The sequence below is a fragment of the Amblyomma mixtum genome, chromosome 10 (assembly GCF_055824585.1).
Source record: "Amblyomma mixtum isolate Tamu chromosome 10, ASM5582458v1, whole genome shotgun sequence".
NCBI lineage: Eukaryota > Metazoa > Arthropoda > Arachnida > Ixodida > Ixodidae > Amblyomma > Amblyomma mixtum.
In genome coordinates, this window is record NC_143021.1 from 55,332,421 (window position 1) to 55,356,360 (window position 23,940).

At 44.9% G+C, this 23,940-nt stretch overlaps 1 protein-coding gene and 1 long non-coding RNA gene across 3 annotated transcripts in view; both read left to right on the top strand.

Moving 5' to 3' along the window:
* The window catches only part of LOC149325835 (uncharacterized), an 80,368-nt gene extending 74,060 nt beyond the window's left edge, over positions 1 to 6,308 (top strand). The window contains exon 4 of the mRNA XM_089564397.1: positions 6,165 to 6,308. Coding sequence (XP_089420523.1) covers positions 6,165 to 6,308 — 144 coding nt within the window. The remainder of the gene's footprint in view (positions 1 to 6,164) is intronic.
* A 7,456-nt stretch (positions 6,309 to 13,764) lies between these two features.
* LOC149325837 (uncharacterized) lies at positions 13,765 to 23,703 on the top strand. Of its 2 annotated transcripts, XR_016286174.1 has the most exons (3): positions 13,765 to 13,933; positions 15,445 to 15,520; positions 23,398 to 23,703. It is a non-coding gene; the product is annotated as an uncharacterized LOC149325837 (long non-coding RNA). The 2 variants fall into 2 exon arrangements; XR_016286173.1 differs by lacking the exon at positions 13,765 to 13,933 and having other exon boundaries at positions 15,301 to 15,520.
* Positions 23,704 to 23,940: the final 237 nt, after the last annotated feature.

Genomic DNA, 23,940 nt, shown 5'->3' on the forward strand with positions numbered 1-23,940 from the left:
AGCAAACGAACTGACCGAACTGTAGAATACGCTGCGCCACCCAGATGTCGTGGACCATTTTGCACGTGCAGAAGTTGAGGGGCGCTTTATTGTTGACCGGGCGCCATGGTGGGGTTGTTTCTATGAGAGGATGGTGCGCTCAGTGGAGATGACATTAAGAAAAGTGATCGGAAAGAAATGCCTAGAAGCTGAACACTCAGCCACCATCCTTTGCGAAGTTGAAGCCGTTGTAAATCCTCGGCCATTGACTCATGTGTACAACAAGGTCGGAGCGGGTGACCCCATAGCCCAGCCTAGCCAGCTCAAACTTTCTCCTTGGGAGAGGGCTAACGACTCTGCCGACGGCGGATGGGGAGCCGCCCGCTTCGACCCCTGAGATGCTTGGTTCGTTTTGGCGGCAGTTGACAGAATTGTAGAATGCGCTCCACGCATTCTGGGGGGGGGGGGGGGGGGGGGGGGAGTGTTAGAACGGACGGTGGTAGCCGCACAGGGCATTACCCCCTTACCTTGAGACCAGTGGGCGCCGAACGCGCCGAAGCTCCCCGCACGACGACCTCGGAGGGGATTATATGCCCTTTCTGGGAAACGGGTGGTTGTTGTGTTGTAGAAAAAGAATGTGTGTGGTGGCGAGTGATTAAAACGCCGAACGGATCACTCCGTTGCTACAAGTATCACCTCGCCACTCGAGAAAATCTAATGTGAGAGAGCTGTCCCCAGCAGCGCCAAAGAACTTCGAGACAAGAAATTAAACAGTCCCATTGTCGCCGTGTCGTAGTGTGCTCACTCACTGCACTCCACTTACAAGAGTCTTTGTCAATGCTGGCTGCAATTTAGCTTCTGGATGCACATCAATACTGAGATCAACGGAACAAACGCAAAGACGCACCAAAAGGCGCGACACAAGCTTTGGTATCGTTAATTCCGGCGCACCAGGCTGTTTCTCCAAAACAATCTCCATAAAATCTTTCTTCTAACGGTGTATCTATTGGCACCGATTATTGCACTATGGACTCCAGTTTTAAAAACTCAGCAATTGACGCCCATCTTGAAGAAAAGCCAGTGTTCGTCGTTTGTGGGTAGGCGAATGTTCGGGTGCGTATTTTTGTCTACATGTTTTATTAATAAATTATATCCTCCCATATTTATAGCGAATCGACCCCATGCCGGCGCCAACGGATGAGCTTCCTTGGGCGCTCATTTCAACCACTCGGCCAATGCGGCAGCTTTGCATCGCGTATGCTGATCTGCCAGGTTCTCGTGCTTTGCTCAGACCATAAGAACTAATTTATTTATTTATTAGTACCTCAAAGGCCCACTAGGGGCATTACATGAGGGGTGGGCATACATATCATTGAAAAAAAAAATCAGTGATGAATGATTTGAAGTATTCCAGGCCAGGATGGATGAAAGCTTCATTTCATTTCATTTCATTTCATTTATTGATACTGTCAGCCTTTCTCAGGCTATTACAGGAGTGGAAAACCTAATAAATTCACATTCAAAACAAGGTACATTTCACAACTGCGATATCGACACAAAAACAAAGGAAAAATCAAACAGTAGACAAGAATAACGTATGCAAGTGCTGAGGCAAAACTATTACATTGTTGTACTACGGTCCAGGTAAGATTTTAGGCATTCTAGAAAGGCGTCGAGGGAGCTAATATTTACAACGGACTCTGGCAGCATGTTCCATTCTTTAATAACACGAGGAAAAAAACTGTACTTAAAACAATCGTTATAAGAACGCGGCACAGGAATATACATGGAATGGCGATGTCTTGATGTTTCATTAGGGTGTATTGTAAAATATGGTGATGTGTTGATATTCAAGTGGCCATGGATTAAAAAGTAAAGAAATTTCAGCCTATCTACCTTAGTGCGGTATTCTAAACTTTTAAGGTTTGCTAATTTACATAATTCGGTCGGTGAATCAGTTCGGCGATATTTATTGAAAATAAAACGGGAAGCAAGTTTCTGAACTTTCTCAATTTTTAATTTGTTAGACGCAGTGTAAGGATCCCAAACAATTTTACCATATTCAATTACAGGTTTTACAAGGGTGTTATAAGTGAGTGCTTTTACATCGGGAGCTGCGTTACGGATTTTGCGTCTTAGTGCCCAAATTGTTTTGCGTGCCTTAGAGCATATATTATTTATGTGAGTATTCCAGTAAAGGTCAGAAGTGAAGGTTAAGCCGAGATACTTATGCTGATGTACTCTATTAACTGGTTTACCTGCAATGGAGTAAGGGTATATCATTATATTTTTCTTTCTAGTAACAGACATAATTACGGATTTGTCAGAGTTAAGCACCATCTGCCACTTAGCGCACCAATGTTCTATTGCATGGAGATTCGCGTTCAGTTCTTCTTGATCAGTTGGGGTCCTAATCGTTTTGTATACGACACAGTCATCAGCGAAAAGTCTGATTGGGACTGTGATAGCTTTTGGGAGGTCATTTATGAAGACTAAAAATAAAAGGGGGCCCAAGACACTTCCCTGTGGAACACCTGAAACCACAGGTGAAGAAGACGATTGAAAACCTTCGAGGTGTACAAACTGTTCACGGGAGGTGAGGTAGGAAGAAAACCAGTGTGTTATTTTGGAGTTCCTGAAAATAGCATTAATCTTTAGCAGCAACTTTGGATGGGATACCTTATCGAATGCTTTTGAAAAGTCCAAGAATAATATGTCAGTTTGACCTCGGCTGTTTATTCCCTCGGAAAGATCGTGAACGGTTTCTATGAGCTGGGTAATTGTAGAAAGGCCTTTTCGGAACCCATGTTGAGAAGGATGAAGTATGTTATTATTTTCAAGATATTCCATAAGGTGTTTAAATACAATATGCTCAAGCAACTTAGAACATGTACAAAGAAGAGAAATTGGTCGGAAATTATTGACAACCGATGTAGAGCCACTCTTATGGACCGGAATAACTTTGGCATATTTCCAAGCGGACGGGAAAGAACACGAGGTAATGGATATTTGAAAAATTTTTGTTAGGTATTTGGCAACCCACTCTGCATATCTAAGCAGGAATTCATTGGGGATTCCATCAGGGCCAGGGCTTTTCTTTACAGGCAATTGAAGCAGCAAGTTAAGCACTCCTTGCTCTGAGACTTCTAAGTCTTGAACTGGAGGGCAGCCAGGCGCGTCTGCTACTTCTGGTGACAAGCCGTCGTCAGAAGTGAAGACGGATGAAAAGAACGAGTTCAGGTTTTCAGCTCTTTCTGCATTAATTTTGTCTCCATTCTTTTTAGGCTTTGCAGGAATAACATAGCGCCAAAATTTAGTAGGTGCCTCTATTAAAAATTTTTTTAGTGTTACATTATAGAACTTGTCCTTAGCCACCTTGACAAGATGCTTGAGTTGCTTACTCATTTGGCTAATTGCACTGCTATCGCCAGGAACAGATTTAATCCTGTTTGCCCTCCGTTTTCTTTTTAATTTCCGTTTCATGTGTATGATTTCTCTTGTGATCCAGGGATTCTTCTTCCCTGTACATTTTGAAAGCTTTGGAATAAAGTTCGTAATACAATGTTCCACCGTGTTTGAAAAATAGGCCCATAATTTGTCGACGGTAGCACCATTGTCGGCAAGATGCATAAAATCATCAAGTGAACCCTCGAGGCATTCCAACACACCAACGTCGTCAGCGGCTGCAAAGTTTAGAAACGTCTTACGTTTGCTATGCGAACGATCTGGCACCATATCTAAAACCATTGTTACAATTTTATGATCAGATATACCTTCGCAGGGTTCGCAATCACGAAGATGTGGTAGCAGTTCTGAGGATATAAAGACTAGGTCCAGAAGTGATGATGTTGTTTCGCATACTCTGGTGTAACCTTCTACAACTTGAGTTAGGTTATGACAAAATGCAAGCTCAATTAGTTCTTCACAGCTAGGCATATCCGTTGCACTAAAGGAGAGAGTATTCCAGTCAATTCCGGGCAAGTTAAAATCACCTAAAAGTAAGATTGAGTCGTCCTGTTTTATATTCCTGTCCATGAAGTTTCTTAAGCTAATAAGCACGTCTACAGGGGAGTTTGGGGCTCTGTACACACCACCTACTATCACCGAGCGGTTATTTAACCTAACTTTTATCCATACTGATTCAATGTCACTTGGACCCTCCAGAACAGAAAATACTATACCGCTTTTGACCATTATTGCCACTCCGCCCCCTCTTTCTATCCGATCTCTTCTCACTATTAAATAATTTGGCGGCGTGACTTCCTCGTCCGATACATCCTGATGAAGCCAAGTTTCGGTTATTACTAGTATATGTGGTTCATGTTCCAGGATAATGCTTTCAATGGCGGTTGCTTTATTTACAATGCTTCTGGCATTTATGTTTATCGCCTTAAAGCCTGCGTTGGGAGAGTTATTGAGTGCTTATTGAGAGTTATTGAGGTCAGCGGGGAGGTCGTTCCAGTCTCTTGCGGTCTGGGCGAAGAATGATTTTAGGTGCTCAGAAGTAGATGCTCGAGGTGTATGAACAGCTTTCGGATGACTGATGCGAAGTGAAAGGCGGTATGCAGGGGTGATAACAGATTGGCTGAAATGCGAATGATAAAACTTGTGGAAAAGGCAGAGTCTGGCTATTTTTCGACGGGATTCAAGGCTGGGGAGGTTAGCTTTTGTTTTCAATGCTGTTACGCTCGTATGATATGAGTAATCAGAATATACGAATCTTATCGCGCGGCTCTGGACGCACTCAAGGGTTTTGGCTAGGTTAATTTGTTGGGGGTCCCAGATTGAGCATGAATATTCAAGTTTAGGACGGACAAGAGTTAAATAGGCGGACAGTTTTACGGAAGCAGGTGCCAAACGCCGTTACGCTTTAGATAACCAAGAACACGGTTAGCTTCGTTGGTTATGTTCATTATGTGGGTGGTCCAAGAGAAATCCTGTGTAAAGCTAATACCTAAATATTTATATGAAGATGCGTGTGTTATCATGAACCGCGAAGGGTGTAATTGGGAGTAGGATACGATTGACGACGATGAAATGATACTAGCGTTGTTTTATTAACGTTTAAAGACATCAGCCAGTTTGCGCACCACTCTTCCACAAGTCCTATGTCGCACTGCAGATGGTAAGTGTCTCTGTCACAAGTGATGCTCCGGTAGATGACGCAGTCGTCGGCGAACAAACGAACGGTGGAAGATAGATTACTTGGGAGGTCGTTGATGTAAATTAAAAATAATAGAGGTCCTAAAACCGTGCCTTGAGGTACGCCGGAGGTAACAGGGGAGATGGAAGATGCAAGATTGTTAGCCCATACAAACTGCTGACGGTTAGTCAAAAAATTCCGGAGCCAATCGTATACTAGTGGGTGGAGGTTTAGGCGCGAAAATTTAAATAAGAGGCGTTGATGGGAGACTTTGTCGAAAGCTTTTTCAAAGTCTAAGAAAAGAGCGTCGACGGGTGTGTTCGTGTCCATACTAGAACTGATGTCATGAGTAAAGAGGGCCAGTTGGGTAGAGCAGGATAGGTTTTTCAGGAATCCGTGTTGAGAAGGGTCAAAAAAGCTGACAGACTGCAAGAAGGTCATGATGTGTGAGTAAATTACATGCTCCATTAATTTAGAGGGAACGCTAGTGAGGGAGATGGGACGGTAGTTCTTACTAGACGATGGGGGGCCTTTTTTGTGTACTGGGATGATTTTCCCCACTCTCCAGTCGTGGGGTACAATACCGTGGGGTACAATACAATACAATTGTGAAGCTGCGCAAATAGGGTGCCACAAATCCGTGGCGCACAGGCTAGTTTGCCTTTGGAAGGTTATGAAGTGGTTTGCTGGTAGTTGCGCGATAGGCACCTTTAGCAGACGTGTGTCGTGTTACCGCTGCCGAAGTACCAGGAGCACGCGCGCCGTCAAGGCGCATGCGCAAGTCGCCTTGAGGGCGCAATTGGCCACATGTACCGGAAAGCTGCGAGTACAACTGCCGCACCGGGACCAATCAGCGTGAATCCAGGACATCCTTCCATGCGTATACCAGGTGCAAAGCGATAGCAAAGAAAGCATGCAGAGGCAAAGGGGCAATGATTCTAACGTTTTGTCGTCTCATAATGATGGATTGTGGGGCACAAGAATTTTTTGTACTCTTCCAAATGCTTGAAACCACTGAGCAGCTCGTGCCGTATAAACGCAGGAGGTGGCCTCGTTCGCGGCCAATCTGCCAAACGTGACCGGGACCGTGTTCCTCGGCCTCCACCTGAAGGAGAAGGGTGTGGACCTGGCCAACAAACCACAGCTGGCCAGTGAAGTCTTCCACACGGTGAAGAGAATGCAGTAAGTCTTGTTTGTCTCATGAGAGGAAGGCACAGCTCTGGGCAACGCGCCGAATTCCGGCGCTGTGGTAAAACATTACGCTGAACGTCATTGTTCTCCTTTTAGGTATGTTTGCCGGTGTAGTGGTGTCGTTGCCACGTAATACACATGCGCTGCGCCGTTCGCCGTCCAGTGGATTGATGCCATCCTTCGTACGGCGAGAACCAGCGCTCGCGCCATTTGCGCCTATGAGAAGAGCCGGCGGCACTGAATAGCACGGTCAACGGTGCGTTCACCGTCGTAAGGAGCACGCACAGAATGTCATGCCTCACAGCCGCTGTAGCCGTCGGAGAGTTATTTCAAGACGATTGCCCGGAACACTCGCCAGTGTGCTTTGTCGCGGTAAGAGAACGCACACGAGGAACAAAACGGATAGAACAGGGCTGTGGCTCTACTCAGGAGGACGTAACCAAAAGAGTAAACAGTGAGCAATAACAGCTCATATTCCCCACTGTCTTATAATACTCCGCTGAGCAATCCCAGCAGTTAACGGAATAAGCCATAATCTTGGCGCTTACAACGCTGTTTTTCAATATTAGCCTTCTGTTCAGAAAAGAAGATCTTCAGCAACGATCCGTATCCGCTTTTATGGAAGGAACAGCCGGCAGTGTCCATTAATGTGGACGCAGGTTCTCTGCTGACACGTGTGGTATCCGAGTAGAATTGCATCTGTATAAAGGTCATAAACAGTACGCTGGACAGACAGCGGAACTATAGCTCTACTCTATGTCCAGAGGGATTTCTTCGCCGTCTCGCCATCACCACTCGTAGGCTGAGGCACCCCACAAGAGAACCCCTCCAACTACGCAAAGGAGAAGTTTACGTCATCCTCCACACACAAACACAAAGTCTCCACGTCCAAGGGACGCACGAGAAGCCATGATCCGCTGCACGCAATAGACGACCCGAGTAATGGACACCTCTAGCACGTCATAGCAAGAGTGGGGATCCCCAGGGCAATGCTGTAATCTGATCTCTCCACGGAGTCCACTGGGTTGATTCCCAAGAGAGAGTGAGCCATCAAGGCAAGGTGCGCCTTTCGGGGTTCACTGAATCCCACTGCAATAGAGGAGACATCTGTGCTGGTTGGTATGGTGACATAATCTGGTGAGTGTATATATATATATTGTAAGACAGGCCCCTCAAGGCTAGGCCACTTGTAGGCATACATACCCCAGAAAGCAATAAATCTGACTGCCGTCGTCGTAGCTCACTTGGTAGAGCAGCTGACGCGTAATTCGGAGGTCGTGGGTGCGGTATTATATATATATATATATATATATATATATATATATATATATAATACCGAACCCACGACCTCCAGAGGGAGAGAGAAGCCAACAGTCACAGAAACCAAGGAACACAGAGTTTTTTATAGTTATTTATTTTGCGGCGTTGATCAATGGAGAACATTACGGAATATGTTGTGGCTTCAAGATACTCGATTAGAAAAGCAGAAGAAAAAACAACCACGTGCCACCGTATGTAAATATATAATATATATATATATATAAGATTTGGACAATTTTGCACGAATGTTGCGACTCAAAGAATACTTTTGTGATAAGCCCCAACTTCCTGCGGTTAGCGGACAATTCTGCGTTAAAAACCAACACTGGACCCCTAACAGGGGAAGAGACAAACACTTAGACATGTTTATTAATGGGGTTCAAAATGACATAATTCGCGCCTACAAAACCCACACTCCAAGGAGACCGAACCTCTCCAAAAAAGAACGGGAGGCATTGGAGGCACTCAGGAGACGTTCAGATGTAATCATAAAACCAGCGGACAAAGGAGGTGGTATAGTAGTCGTGGATAGTGAAACATACATTGAGGAAGGCATAACACCTGTTTCTATAAACATCTTGAAGGGGACCCAACTACACAATACCAACAGCATATAGCAGTGACTCTGGATCAGTTTGCGAAAAATGGGGACATAACCCTACGGCTATCTGAAGCCCTCAACGCACCACACCCGTCGCCAGGTCGATTTTACTTGCTACCGAAAATCCACAAAAAGAATAATCCTGGCTGCCCTATAGTATCTGGCATTGGCACGCTTACGGAGCCAATTTCCAGTTACATTGACACATTAATCAGGCATATTCCAACAAAACACCCATCCTCCATACGCGACACAAACCATTTCTTTCGTGAAATAGCAGGTCTTAAACTTCCGTAAGGAGCCTCCCTGGTAACATTGGAAGTAGTCTCTCTCTACACTAACATCCCTCATTCCGATGGCATCACATCTCTCATCGAAGCGTACGAGCAAAATAGAAAGGAGGAGCTCCCTGCTGAATGGTACGGCAAAACAGCGCTGACGGACGAGACAGAAGAAGACCAGACTCGCGCGCTGACTCACGGACGGGACAGAAGAAGACGAGACAGACGCTGTGTTTGTTCAGCGCTGTGTTTGTCCTCTTCTTCCCTTGGCCTTGTGCCGTTGCGCTGCTTCACTAAGACACATGCGCTGACTCACGGACGGAACAGAAGAAGACGAGACAGACACATGCACTGACTCACGGACGGGACATAAGAAGACGAGACAGACACATGCGCTGACTCACGGACGGAACAGAAGAAGACGAGACAGACACATGCGCTGACTCACGGACGGAACAGAAGAAGACGAGACAGACACATGCGCTGATTCACGGACGCGACATAAGAAGACGAGAGAGAGAGAGAAACAACTTTATTGCCATAGATTGGAGGGATTTAGGGCAGGTGGGCTTGGTGTGGCCCCAGACACACGTCTTTTTCTCTCGAAGACGAGACAAACACGTGTTCTAGAAATACTTGCGAAAATCGTACTCGAAAACAACCATTTTCAATTCAACAATCAACACTATTCACAAATTAATGGCACAGCCATGGGAACAAGGATGGCCCCCACCTACGCCCACATATTCAAGCATAATATTGAATCTACATTTTTGCAAGACTCTCTCATTAAGCCCATCCTATACAAACGCTATTTAGATCATATTTGTTTTTAATTTGGACTGACACAGAGCAAGACCTCCTACATTTTATTACACAATTCAACCTTGTCCACCCCAACATATCGTTCACTCACGCGTACTTCCACAGCACAATTCACTGCCTAGATGTCGAGATTACGGTAAAGGAAGGCTCACTTAACACCATCGTATATAGAAAACCGACGGCCGTCAACAGTACTTCCACTTTCAAAGTTGTCATCCTCGTCCCTCTAAAACAAGTATTCCATACTCTCAGGCACATCGATTTAAAACAATCTGTTCCCGAGATCAAGAAGAAGAAGTTTCTTTATTTTGCTTGAGCAAAAAAGGTGACGGAAGAAAAAGCTGCTCAGTTGCAACTTGACAAAGCTCCCGCCACCCAGACAGCAAGCACTTGCACAGCAGATAGTTTTACAAAAATTGATAAAACAGTCCTCTGAAAAGAGCAGTCAATTGTCAACTGTCACGTGCAGAATAATGAACAAAATAGACACTTGAAACAAGATTAAAAAAAAAGAAAAAAAAAAGAAATCCGCGGCACAGGTTAAACAAAAATTTTAAAAATTCCCTTGTGCGACATTTGCTGAATGTCTATTTGTTTTTCATCCAGTTCATTGAGCGCATGCGGTATGACGTGTTTTAGTCGTTGTTTTCCGTACATTGTACGGGAAAATGGAATGAGCCATGGTGACTGATAGCGAAATGAATAGGTATTTGTTGTTTTTTGCAGTCTAGCTAAGGTCAGAAATGTCTCAGATTTTCCTTGGTAGAGAGAGGGTGTGGTAGATGGTCCTCGGCGATCACAAAATGAACAAGGGAGGAGAAAACCTCAGGTTGCTTGAGCCAACGTTTCGACAAGGGGACTTGTCTTCGTCTGGGCAAAGCGTTCATCATTGGCAGGGATTAAATAGGGCCTTCGCTCCGAGGAGGAAGGCCCCGGGGGTGGGGAAGGAAAGTGGTGTGAGAGGGGATGCGTGTCAGGAATTTCCTTGTATTGCATTCTTGTACTTACTTAACAGGTTATAAGAGTGCATATCTTCCACTTTTAGAATACAATATTTGAGAAAAAGGGGTCCTGTGTGTTCTAAAGATGATGTGTTTTCAATAATGCGGATGACCTTTTTTTGTATTAAGGCAACTTTATTGATGTTTGACTTGGTGGTATTTCCCCAAAGCAGTATACAGTAGCGGAGTTGTGGATAGAAAAGGGCATTATATAAGAGCTTTCTTGTAGCTAGTGGGAGGGTGTGACGGTGTTTGTTTATTGTACCTACAATCTTACTTAGTTTTGTCGACAGATGTTGAACATGCTCGTTCCGCGACATGTGCTCGGAAAAGAACACGCCAAGCGTTTTCACACACGTTTCCAGCCCAAATGTATACGGACCGAAAGTAATGGTGGGAGATATTCCAGGTAGGACTCCGCACTCTAAGAACTGCTACTCCTCCATTAAGAGTAAAAGAGCCTCGCTACTCCTGCAGGTCTCAATCTACTCTCTCTACAAACGAGAAAGAGTGAAAGGTCCTGTTCACTCCTCTTGACAAAAGAGTAAAATGGCATTTCCACTCCTGCGTACTTCAAGGGAGTTCAGTGCTTGTTTTACTCCTCCGCCCTTACGGCCATACATTCGTAAGGGCGCGCTAGCTTCTCGGGGCCGGCCTGCCAGCCTGGATGCCGGCGTCAGAAAAATGCACTGGTATTGTTTGTTCACGACCAAAGCTCTGGGATAGAGTATCATTAGCCAATGTCGAGTTGTTGGTAGAAGCGATAACAGCCATACAAATTTCCTCCCATAGCCGCTTTGCTGCTGCTCTGGAGTTCGCCTGGCCTCTGCTATAGCTCCGCTCCTGAAGGGGTCGCGGAAACCGAGCATATATTTATTTCCCTATGACGCGGGGTTCAGAGTAAAACGGTGCCGAGGGTAGCACCTAAGTGCTGGCCAGTTTCGAAGCGCATTCAGCTACAGCATCTATGTGAAATCAGCTAGGTTTAGCGACGACAAGGGCAGCCAGCGAGCAGCGCACAGTTCGTCGCCCGGCGCGTCCGCGGGCGGCGTCGTTGCCGAAAGCTCGGCTCGCTCAATGATTCGCTCCGTAGCTTGCGAATCGCGCACGCAAGGCTGGAAAATCGAGCAGCGACTGGCCTGCGATTGAGCGAGCCTTTATGTCCACGTTTGCAGCACAGGTGAACAAATTTAGCACACATGTATGCATGGAATATCGGCTGCGTTGCGGCGATTCTTAAGCTCGTCCTCGACGCCATCATCACCGTTCGGGTCGACCCGAGCATATCTTCATTTCACTACGAGACATAGTTCACAATAAAACGTACTTACAATGCAAAGAGTAGCACCTCAGCGCTAGCCAGTTTCGAAGCGCTCTCAGCTCTGGCATCGAAGTGAAACCTCCTAGGCTTAGCTACGAATACGGCAGCCAGGGAGCAGGCCGAAGCTCGTCGCGCGGCGCGCTCGCGAGCAGCGTCATTGCTGAAAGCTCGGCTCGCTCACAGATTGGCTCAGAAACTTGCGAATTGTACTCGCAAGGCTGGTAAATCGAGCAGCTAGCGGCTGGCCTGCGACTGAGCGCACGTTCGCAGTACAGGTGAACAACAATTAGCGCACGAATGCTTGGGATACCGGCTGCGTTGCGGCCACGTTAAGGCGATTCTTAAGCTCGTCCTCGACGCCATCGTCACCGTACGTGACACACAGGCTGAGAACTTGAATTCGAGTACGTGCTAAAGTAAGCTGCTCGTATTTCTCGGAACAATCTGAACTCGAAAAGACAGTTGCTTCTGTCGGCTTCCATGCATGTGGGCTCTTGCTAGTGAAAGTACACTCGAACAGGATGCGGCGAGTGCGGGTCGCTGTTGCATATAAGCTAAAGTGTGAAGCAAGTATCGTCGTAGTTCCGTAACGCAGTTGATATCACAGTAATCCGCTTGTACGGGTCACATTTAAGCTCTGTTTCATGTCTCCGTCGAGCATGCCAGTGTCGCGTTGAGTAATGCATCGCAGCAGCTCTTTGTCCTACCGCTCGCGTCGAACATATCCTTGATATGGACCAGTTTGCGATACGGTGCGTTTCTTTGCGTTTTTTGTCGCATTTAAGGGATTTTCGCTGCCGTCAATCGAAATTGCATTCCGTCAACAGCGTCGTCTGCGCCGTCGTCTGCTAGGACACCCGGGGATGGGATCACAGGATCGCAGCTTCTACAAACGACATGTCAGCAAAACTATCTAAAAGCGCTTTGGTATTCGCATTTAATAAAGAAATAAAATGAAAAAATATAATTTGTTTTTGTTGCGAACACAATTCAAATATTAGTGATAAAAAAAGCGCATTTGTAGGTTTTTTCAACGAAGCAAAACTGCAGCCGTCGTCACGTTTTGTGTTATTTGGGTTTTCGTAGCATTGTTTGAGTGCTCGTGCGGTGGACGTGTATGAAGAACACAAGTGTGTTTTGGAAACCAACGACGAGAATTACGCCCTGTCAACACTGGTGATTTTGAACGGGTAAAGCCCTGAAGAAAGGTAGCGCTACGACTTCTTGTCATCTGGAGAGGCAACGAAGAAGAATGTGCGGTTTTGCTAAGCCTTGATGAGCCGTTTGAACGGTGAGTCCCGTGTACGTTTCTTTACTTCTGATCTCTATTCGCACGCGTTATTAGTGTGCGCCTATATAGGGATGGCAGTGCAGGCAGTCTGCGTGCGGTTGCCTCAGCTATAATGCGTTAAGGCCGATTCACACGACGGTCCGTTCGCCCGCGGCCCGCGCACTACGTATTCAGGCGCGCTGTCGGCCGCGGCCACCAGTTATCACAACAGAGTTATGCGGTCGCTTGCTAGCGCTGCGAAAAACAACAGACAATGTTTACTACATTCCAATAGCATAGATTTGTGCTACGTAGGAGAGGATGATGAGCGTGCAGTGCCACGTTAGAGAGCGCTCTTGCTAGGCCAGCTGCGGACAGACAAGGGAACTGACAACGGTCGAGTTGCCTCGCGGCTGGTGACCGTCGGATTGATTTGTGCTACTTAGAAGATGACGATGAGCGGCAGTGCCGCGCGACAGAGCACTCGCGCTAGGCCAGCTGCCAACAGACAGTGCTCAGTGTGTGTACTCGTCGGATTAGTGCTTACGCCTTAATATTTGTCATACAATTTTTTCGGGGACAATGATCGCGTGTAAAAGGCTGGGGCATATCCCTTGCCTAGTCATTTGTAAATTTTTATCTGTGCTTCCCCATGGAACAGAATTTGACACAGTATTATGTCAAAGTTAGATCGTTCTTGCGTCTGCCCTGAGGTGTAGGTGTCGATGCTTCCTCGCCTTCAGATTTTGAGAACTGTTTGGGATGCAACTGCGCACTTATTTATGATTTCAAGCTTTTTGCTATATCCCTCGTTTGTGCGGCCCGCTTTCAAGTCGTTCGCTATATCGGTGATGGTTTGTTATTGATTTTCACTTTCTCTTATTTATTCTTGGTTGACTGCCACCAGCTGTGCTGCCGGCGATTCTCCGCGCTCGGAACTATTCCCAGGCACGAGACCCTACCCACAGACCTCCCTGCAGCACACTCACCAGTTTTCTTCGGTATTTTTTTCCCTTGCTCTTACTTGCATTGCCACTAGGCAGTTTTTATTTCTGTGCAGATTTGTTAAATGCAATACCAATTTTCGTTTCATGCTGTGATGTGAGATATCGTGCTTCTTGCTAATGAATGCATGCCTTTTCCATCCTCTCGTCATTTGTGCAAAGCAGACGGGTCTACTGGTCGCTACGTTCAATTTAAAAATACCTTCGGTGCTGCTCCAAAGCACCCTAGTAGTAATAATTAAATCCTGTGCATGCTATATTCGAATAGTTACGCTCTTTTCATCATGCATAAAAATAGTGGTATTCCAGCCTGCTCATCTTTCTATGCGGTTGTGACAGTCATGTAAATCTACTGAAGAAATGTACGAGGGGGTACCCAAAAGAAACCGGACTAATTTTTTTATTCGGCACAGCTTCTGTGGTACCGCGTTTTACCGCTAGGAGCGCATAGAACGAACATTCCAGAGTCAGTAAGCCGAGTGCCGTCGCTGAAGGAGGTCAGACTAGTTTAGTAAGAGTTTTAGAGTGACGACTGTTTTGTGTGAGCGTCGTTTTTGCAATGGCTGATTTTCGTGAACAGTGTGCTCCTGTGAAATTCTGATTTTTTCTCGGAAAAAGGGGAACGGAAACTCTTGAAATATACAGAAAGACGTTCAAGGACGATGCTATGGGGACAACTCAAGTGTTCCTGAATTAAATCCTGAATCAAAGCAACAGTCACGCCAATGGAAAACTCCAAATTCACCTCGCCTCAAGAAAGCTCTTCAGGTGAAACCAAACCTCAAAACAATGCTGATTTGTTTTTTCGACGTGAGAGGAGTCGTCCATTCAGAATTTGTTCCGCAGGGTCAGACAGTTAACCAGGCTTTCTGCTTGGATGTTTTGAAAAGATTGGGCAACAGTGTTTGACGGAAGCGGCCTGATTTGTGGCAGACGGGTGACTGGTTTTTCCACCATGGCAATGCCCCTACTCACACAGCCCTGTCTCTACGACAAATTCGGACCAAAAATGGCATGACCTCTGTTCCTCAACCCTCATACTCACCCGACCTTGCCACGTGCTACTTTCTTTATTTCGTAGAATGAAAAGACAGGTGAATGGAAAGCGTTTCGCTTATGTTGCTGAGGTGAAGAAAAAAACGACGGAGGGACTGTCAAGCATCACAAAAGATGAATTTAAACAATGTTTTGAAAAATGAAATGAAAGATTCGACAAACGTATCATTGTAAGTGGAGAGTACTTTGAAGGATATTGAAGGTCTGTGCTGAAAATGTGAACAAATAAGTTCAAACAAAAATAAGTCCGGTTACTTTTGGGTACCCCCTCGTATATCTGTGCATCACATACAATCTGTTCATTTCTTTTGTCATGGGCCATCTCATTGCTTTTTGTGTTCCTATGTGAATACCTTATTCTAATTTATGAAGCAGTAGACAATTTCTTCTCTTGTCATTCATGACATTGTTACGGCCACTGACAACAGTTGCTCTGACATATTTATTTGCAGTTGCCAGCTGCCAGTATCTACTGGGCCATTCGTGCTTCCAGCTTTTGGCTGTGCTATCTCTCCTCAGCTGTTTGTGGTAGGTATTGTTTTCCAGTGATGCATACCTTACCTGCCTATTTAGAAAAATTTCGTAGACATAGACTCACAGCCGGGTTTAGAAATGCATGCAGAGCTCTACGTGCACTTAGCAGCAGTACCTCCCTGTATAATCACATGAATCTGATCCTGAATTACATGAATGTAATTACATGATCTGTATGAAATAGTCGCTCATGAAGCTTTTGACTGCTGCTGTTAACATAATGGAATTTACACTGCTTCAGGTGGAGTGACTATTTCACACATGTTGCCTCTTATGCATATGTGCCCTCTGAAAGGGCGAACATATTCCTTTATCCCTTTAAAAAACATTGTGTTCTATCATGATGCTTTACCGGTATTTCTGGTGTATAGACCAAAATGTCACTCAGTATTGTAACATGAAGCGGGAACTCAGTTTGTCCAATGTTTTAGAGGTAACATGAAGCGGGAACTGAGTTTGTCCAGTGTTTTAGGGGTCCTAAAACATTGGACCAACACAGTTCCCACTCGAGTTATTGATCACTTCGCTTTCGCCCTACCATAAGCTTGCCGTCCAGGTTGGACAAATTGATAGAGCGACTGCTCCAGTGAAGTGGTGGTTCTGAGTTCGAACACCGGACCAGGACGAATCTTTCTTTAACTACGAAGTTTCTGTGAAAGCTGTATAGCTTTCCTTTGTAGCCGTTTGGCTGTGCTCGAGTGGATGTCAATGAGTAATTACTCCTTATTACAGATCTTTTGTCAACGCCAAACTGATTCAGTAGCAACAAATAGTAGAAGGGTAAAAGCATGCTGCTCCCAAAAATTCGTTAAGCATGTTATAAAATGTATGCTGTATTGTTTTAACTGCTGCAAAGAAATAACGGTGATGTTAGATGCCCAGCCCCTATTAGGTAAACATAGCTCGCAACTAACACAGTGGATAGAAAAGAAATATGGACTTCAACCCTCACGACGACCCTCACCTCAGTAAAACAAAAAGTGCCAGTGTTGCCATACTTGAGAGCTTTGCTCTTTAAAATTGCAGTAGACTGCTACTCAAAGTTGACAAAAAAATGCGTCTCGTTTTCTGCATGTGCATTCCATAGTGCTGGTGCCATTTTCACTGGCCATTGACATTCAGTCGCATGATGTGCACCCCGCTCCTCGAGTTGATTTTGTTTGTCTTGTGAACCTGCCGTCAAAATCAGTGCAGGATAATGCTTCCCCAGTTGATCTGCAGTTAACCTTGTCCTTTGCCAGCTGCTGTCACCCTTTCTCCACAGAGAAGGGCGGTGGGAGTCCAAGCCAGGTGGAGTTGAAATATTTGACTAGTAGTGGACAGGGATCCTGCGGTTTGTTGAGGACACAGGCAAATTGGAGACTTATGGAAGAATTTTCTTACCAGCCAAAAAAGACGCATACACAAGAGAGAACCGCACAGGACAAGGGCTGGTAAAAGCCGTAGTCCTCTGTGGTTCTCTTGTGTATGCGTGTTCCTTGGCGGGTAAAAAAATTCCTCCGTAAGTCTCCAATTTGCCGGTGTCCTCCACAGATTGGAGGATCCCTGTCTGTTACTAGTCAAATTTCACTACTCCACCTGGATTGGACTCCCACTGCCCTTCTCAAACTTTTGAAATCCTGTTGCCCTAGCAGATCATCAGCTGTCGGTTGTATTACTTTCGCTTCAGTGAAATTTGACGTGTAGCGGACAGGGATCCTAGAATTTGTGGAGTACACAGGCAAACTGGAGACTTATAGAAGAATTTTTTTACCAGCCAAGGAAGACACATACACAAGATTCGTTGTCTGTGTTTCACAACTGAAAGTTCTAAATACGTGCAAAAGTGTATCGTGCATTCGCACGTATTTTGAAAACTCAATTTTTGCAGCGTTAGGTTTTCGGAATTGGAGCTGTAGCATTGCCGCCAAAGAATCCCGCTCGTTAACAAAGTGCACACTTATTTGCTAGGTATATATTCCGTATACCGCAACCAGTACACGTCACTGTTTGGAAGGTTCTGTCGCGAAATTTCTGATTGTGCAAGGTAGCTTTTCTTTTAAATTCAAGCGCTCTCTATTTGCTTTTTCCTGTGCATATTCATCGGTCGTTTCAATTCGGAAGCATTGGTGCTGCAAGACGTGCATACGGAAGCTACATTTGTGCACAAAGCTCCTGAATTTTTGAAAGCGCAGCTCTGACAGTTCTCGTCATAAATAAGTACAAAGCAGCCTAATCTTTTTGGACACACCATTTCATGCTCTTAGCTGTTTCTGAGAAACAGGCTGCCTTTTTTTCTGTTTTTGGTGTGAAACATTCCTAACAACTTCTTTCTTTCTCCATGCACAGATAGTCTATGCATACATGGGCAGCTTGATTGCAATATTTAGGGCAATATTTATAACAGGTGCAGTGAGCCTTGGTGCATGTGGACAGAAATTAAGCTAGGGTGGGGTGGGGTATTTTCGCACAGGGTAATGTTATGCGGAGGGTCTGGCGTATTGAAACCGAGTCTTTCTGAGCTCTTATTAGACGTCCCAGCACCAGTCCCAGTCCCAGCATTCGTATACATACAATTGTTGCATAGTATTCGTCTCCAATCGCTAAATAATTACAACCAGATTTCTTTTCTTCCCTGTTTCAATAGCATAGCATTTGCTATGACATCAATGTTCAGTATAGGTTATGGAAGGCACAAAAAAGCTACGATATCGCTACTTCATCGTTTTAATTAGTTACAATGCTAAAGCCAGCCTGCCTTAAGAGTCTGAATCACAATGAATGACGAAGCCGCAATTATATTGCAGTTTTCCTCATGCCTCCCCTGGCTTATACTGACCTTTGATGCCATTGCCATTGCTCAGTTTTTAAAAGTGAAGCAGGAGAGAGAAGATATTTAATTACAAATTATTTAGCAGTCATAGGCGAATACTGTGTGGTTATCCGTGCATAGTAATGCCTTATGCATCATTAAAAACAAAACAAAATGTGCAACTGAAATTTGCTCGGCTGCTGACCCAAAAGACGCGGGTTTGATCCCGGCCGCGGCGGCTGGAATTTCTTTGGAGGAGAAATTCTAGAGGCCCGTGTACTGTGCGATGTCAGTGCACGTTAAAGAACCCCAGGTGGTCGAAATTTCCGGAGCCCTTCACTACGGCGTTTCTCATAGCCTGGGTCGCTTTGGGATGTTAAACCCCATAAACCAACCCAAACCAAACTGAAATTTGTTGTCTGCCTCTTTGAGATGAAAAATTTTGAATTTTTCCTTCACTATTTTAGAGCATGAAATTCAGTTAATGGTATCTGAGGAACAGGAATTGCAACAGCCATTTCTCTTCAGCAAGAAAACTGTCATTGGTTTAAGTGTTTTCCCGATTCAAGGTTACCCTGAATAACACCATCTGTCGGGCTAGTTGGTTGCGATTCATATGTATCAGCAGCGCGAACACAACACAGGAAGAAGGAGAAGAAGGTAAAGAGCGCTGAACTTCCAACTTTTATTTGAGCAAAAATTGAACCCGCACTTTTATACACATACCAGGTAAAATCCCACCAGGGGGGTAATCAAGGCGTGCTATCGAATTGGGACCAACACGATGTCCAGGGCATCAAAATGATAACTACTATCACACTGTACAAAGACTTCCATGAAAAGCACGAATGACATGCAGAAAAAAAAAGACAATGTAAAAAACAGGGTTGAGTGTGCGCAAATGGAAAAAATGGAAAAACAGGGTTGAGGGCGCGAATTTTGCTAAAAGAAGAAAAAAAAACATGAGAAGGCGAGACACGGTAACAACGTAAGCGATGCGAAGGGATGAGCGCCAACAATTAACACGGCTAGAACTAAAATGCAGTGTGCCCCTAAAACCCAGGTAAAATCAGGTAAAACCAGAGGGAAAGGTGATTTCTTTTTCAGATAATGAGATGGAAGGGGTGCTTACGCAACCTTCTTTGAGCCCTGAGATGTAGGTAGCTTCAATGATTTCGCATGTTAGTTGGTTTTTATGTTTCTTTAAGACGGTTGCTTTCTTAAAATGAGGAATGCACTTCTTTTGGCTGTCACATACGCTGCAATGGGCGGGCAGGTTCCTCAACGGCGCCCCAGTTAGATCGTTCCTATGTTTCATTAACCTTTCGTTTAAGCATCTTCCTGTTTGGCCTATGTACGCCTTACCGCAAGCTAAAGGTATAGAGTATACAACACCCTCCGCACAAGGCACAAAAGGATCTCGGTGCCTGGTTGTACAGCTACTATTCTTTTTCTTTTTATTAACTTTGTTGCACAGGCTTGACAGGCGCAGAGGGGCTGAAAAGACTACGTCTACGCCTGCTTTTCTGCCAATTTTCTTCAGATTATGCGAGATTTGGTGCAGGTATGGCAGAACGGCGACCTTTTTGTTCCGCTGTCACGTATCATCCGGGGCTTCACATTCATGCTTCATACTTATCAGGACTTTTTTTGCAACAGACGAAAGGAGAGATTGCGGGTATCCTGATTGCGTCAGCCTCAGCACTTGGCTCGAAAAACTGTCCTGCAACCTGTGTTCACAAGATTTTGTGAGTGCGTTCTTAAAAGTTGACTTCACGATGTTCCTTTTTACATGTTTTGAATGGGCTGAATCGTAGGGTAGGATGGGCTTATTGGCTCTTGGTTCAAATAACCAGCACACATGGTCCTCTCCGAAAAACAACTCTAACTCTAAAAACCGCATGGCGTTTTGTTCTGGGAATTCATGAGTAACTTCAAGAGGTGATATAGTATTAGAAAAAGTGTGGAGGACTTGAGTTGCTTCTGTTTTAAAGGCTTCAGTGTCGCAATCTAAGAGGACCAGGAAGTCATCGACGTACCAGAAAATTTTTAGAACGCTTGAAGACTCAAGCTTGTCCTTCAGGGATCTGTCATGCATAGCGAGGAAAAGGTCGCTCAAAATGGGGGCGATGCATGACCCTATACATATGCCATGCTTTTGTATGAATCTCGAACCGTTCCACTCTGCCACTGTTGATTTTAGGTAAGCGCATAGCAATTCAATGAAGCCATCCGCAGAAACGCCACACTCATTTTGGAAGGCCGCAGTGTGGCGTTTCTGCGGATGGCTTCATTGAATTGCTATGCGCTTACCTAAAATCAACAGTGGCAGAGTGGAACGGTTCGAGATTCATACAAAAGTAAGGCATATGTATAGGGTCATGCATCGCCCCCATTTTGAGCGACCTTTTCCTCGCTATGCATGACAGATCCTTGAAGGACAGGTTTGGGTCTTCAAGCGTTCTAAAAATTTTCCGGTACGTCGATGACTTCCTGGTCCTCTTAGATTGCGACACTGAAGCCTTTAAAACACAAGCAACTCAAGTCCTCCACACTTTTTCTAATACTATATCACCTCTTGAAGTTACTCATGAATTCCCAGAACAAAACGCCATGCGGTTTTTAGAGTTAAAGTTGTTTTTCGGAGAGGACCATGTGTGCTGGTTATTTGAACCAAGAGCCAATCAGCCCATCCTACCCTACGATTCAGCCCATTCAAAACTTGTAAAAAGGAACATCGTGAAGTCAACTTTTAAGAACGCACTCACAAAATCTTGTGAACACAGGTTGCAGGACAGTTTTTCGATCCAAGTGCTGAGGCTGACGCAATCAGGATACCCGCAATCTCTCCTTTCGTCTGTTGCAAAAAAAGTCCTGATAAGTATGAAGCATGAATGTGAAGCCCCGGATGATACGCGACAGCGGAACAAAAAGGTCGCCGTTCTGCCATACCTGCACCAAATCTCGCATAATCTGAAGAAAATTGGCAGAAAAGCAGGCGTAGACGTAGTCTTTTCAGCCCCTCTGCGCCTGTCAAGCCTGTGCAACAAAGTTAATAAAAAGAAAAAGAATAGTAGCTGTACAACCGGGCACCGAGATCCTTTTGTGCCTTGTGCGGAGGGTGTTGTATACTCTATACCTTTAGCTTGCGGTAAGGCGTACATAGGCCAAACAGGAAGATGCTTAAACGAAAGGTTAATGCAACATAGGAACGATCTAACTGGGGCGCCGTTGAGGAACCTGCCCGCCCATTGCAGCGTATGTGACAGCCAAAAGAAGTGCATTCCTCATTTTAAGAAAGCAACCGTCTTAAAGAAACATAAAAACCAACTAACACGCGAAATCATTGAAGCTACCTACATCTCAGGGCTCAAAGAAGGTTGCGTAAGCACCCCTTCCATCTCATTATCTGAAAAAGAAATCACCTTTCCCTCTGGTTTTACCTGATTTTACCTGGCTTTTAGGGGCACACTGCATTTTAGTTCTAGCCGTGTTAATTGTTGGCGCTCATCCCTTCGCATCGCTTACGTTGTTACCGTGTCTCGCCTTCTCATGTTTTTTTTTCTTCTTTTAGCAAAATTCGCGCCCTCAACCCTGTTTTTCCATTTGCGCACACTCAACCCTGTTTTTACTTTTTTACGGTGTTCTTGCCTTCTCATGGTTTTAGCAAAATTCGCGCCCTCAACCCTGTTTTTCCATTTGCGCACACTCAACCCTGTTTTTACTTTTTTACCGTGTTCTTGCCTTCTCATGGTTCTAGCAAAATTCGCGCCCTCAACCCTGTTTTTCCATTTTTCCATTTGCGGACACTCAACCCTGTTCTTTACATTGTCTTGTTTTTTTTTCCGCATGTCATTCGTGCTTTTCATGGAAGTCTTTGTATAGTGCGATAGTAGTTATCTTTTTGATGCCCTGGACATCGTGTTGGTCCGAATTCGATAGCACGCCTTGGTTACCCCCCTGGTGGGATTTTACCTGGTATGTGTATAAAAGTGCGGGTTCAATTTTTGCTCAAATAAAAGTTGGAAGTTCAGCGCTCTTTACCTTCTTCTCCTTCCTCTTCCTGTGTGGTGTTCGCGCTGCTGATACATAAGGTTACCCTATATTTTAAACTGCACAATGTATTACGTGACAAGAAACCGTCAAGCACAATAGGTGTGGTTTTAGAAATGACTGGAAGTGATAAGGGAATACATTTACTTAGAGCAGGCAGTGACCACTGATCCGGATCATGAAGGGTAATAACTAGAGGAATATGGATGGGGCGGAGTGCATATAGGCAGGTTCTCTCAGATCATGAATGGCAGTTTTCAATACCCCTCAAGAGAAAAGTATACAACAGCTGTATCCTATCGGTATTCACCTATGGGGCAGAAACGTGGAGGCTAACGAAGAGGGTTCAGCTTAAGTTAAGGACAACGCAACGAGCTATGGAAATAAAAATGATAGGTGTAACATTAAGAGATCGGAAGCGGGCGGAGTGGGTGAGGGAACAAACGCGGGTTGAAGACATCCTAGTCGAAATCAGGAGAAAAAAGGGTGCTTGGGCAGGGCATGTAAGACGAAGGCAAGATAATCGCTGGTCCTTAAGGGTAACGGAGTGGATTCCAAGAGAAGGCAAACGTAGCAGGAAGCAGCAAAAAGTTCCATGGGCGGAGGTTTGCAGGAACACGGTGGACATAGCTGGCGAAGGACAGGGTTAATTGGAGAACATGGGAGAGGCCTTTGCCCTGCAGTGGGCGTAGTCAGGCTGATCATGATACTTGCAGAAGAGGTTGCTCATGTTAAAATTTTCATTTGGTAAATATGTGCTTGTTTTACATGCACACAGCTTTTGAAAGGACTAGCATAGTGATAATTGTATTGGGCTTCATAAAATTGTAGCTCTGAATGAAGGTTTGCAATGAAAGGTGTCTGCACTTGGTAACAATATAGGTAGACACTAGTGGCGACATGACACACACGATCAGTACATTTTAGTTGTATTCTTTCTTTTTTTTTCATGGGGTTATATGCAGGATAGTATGAAAAGGGCATTGGAATTGACTCTTACTTGCATTATTTTCATTCATGTTTGCAGGCACCCGGAGAAATGCACGCATAGCCAAAGCTCCTTCACTCAGCCGAGCAAGCTACGGCATCATCCAGCATCTTAGTTTCTTTTGAGCGCTTACAGCTCACTGCGGTGGATTTGGTAGATGGGTTTACTTTGCTTTTGGCAGTGTTCTTGGCATTTAATGTCAAGTACACCCCAAAAACAAAGCGGGCTTGTCTGCTGCTTGAGACACTAATGGGGCTTGATCCTAGCGAGTGCCTCCCGAGCGTGTTTTGGGCAGCCACAGCAATCACAGCAATGACTTGAGAAATAAAAGTTATCAGTGTTGTACATTTGTGTCATTATTTCTTGAACCATTGTTATTCCCAACGCAGACAGAGCACCATACTAATGTGCAAACTGTAGTGTAGCCATAAAGTAGTTGTATGAGCAAAAATTATAATCCCTTTTGCTCATTACTCTTTTGTAGATGTAGCGCAGGTGGATCCTCCAAAACATACATATGACCAACTTGCTCTGAAGAATATGTGAAATAAGAAAATTAGTAGGATACATTGAAAACACGTG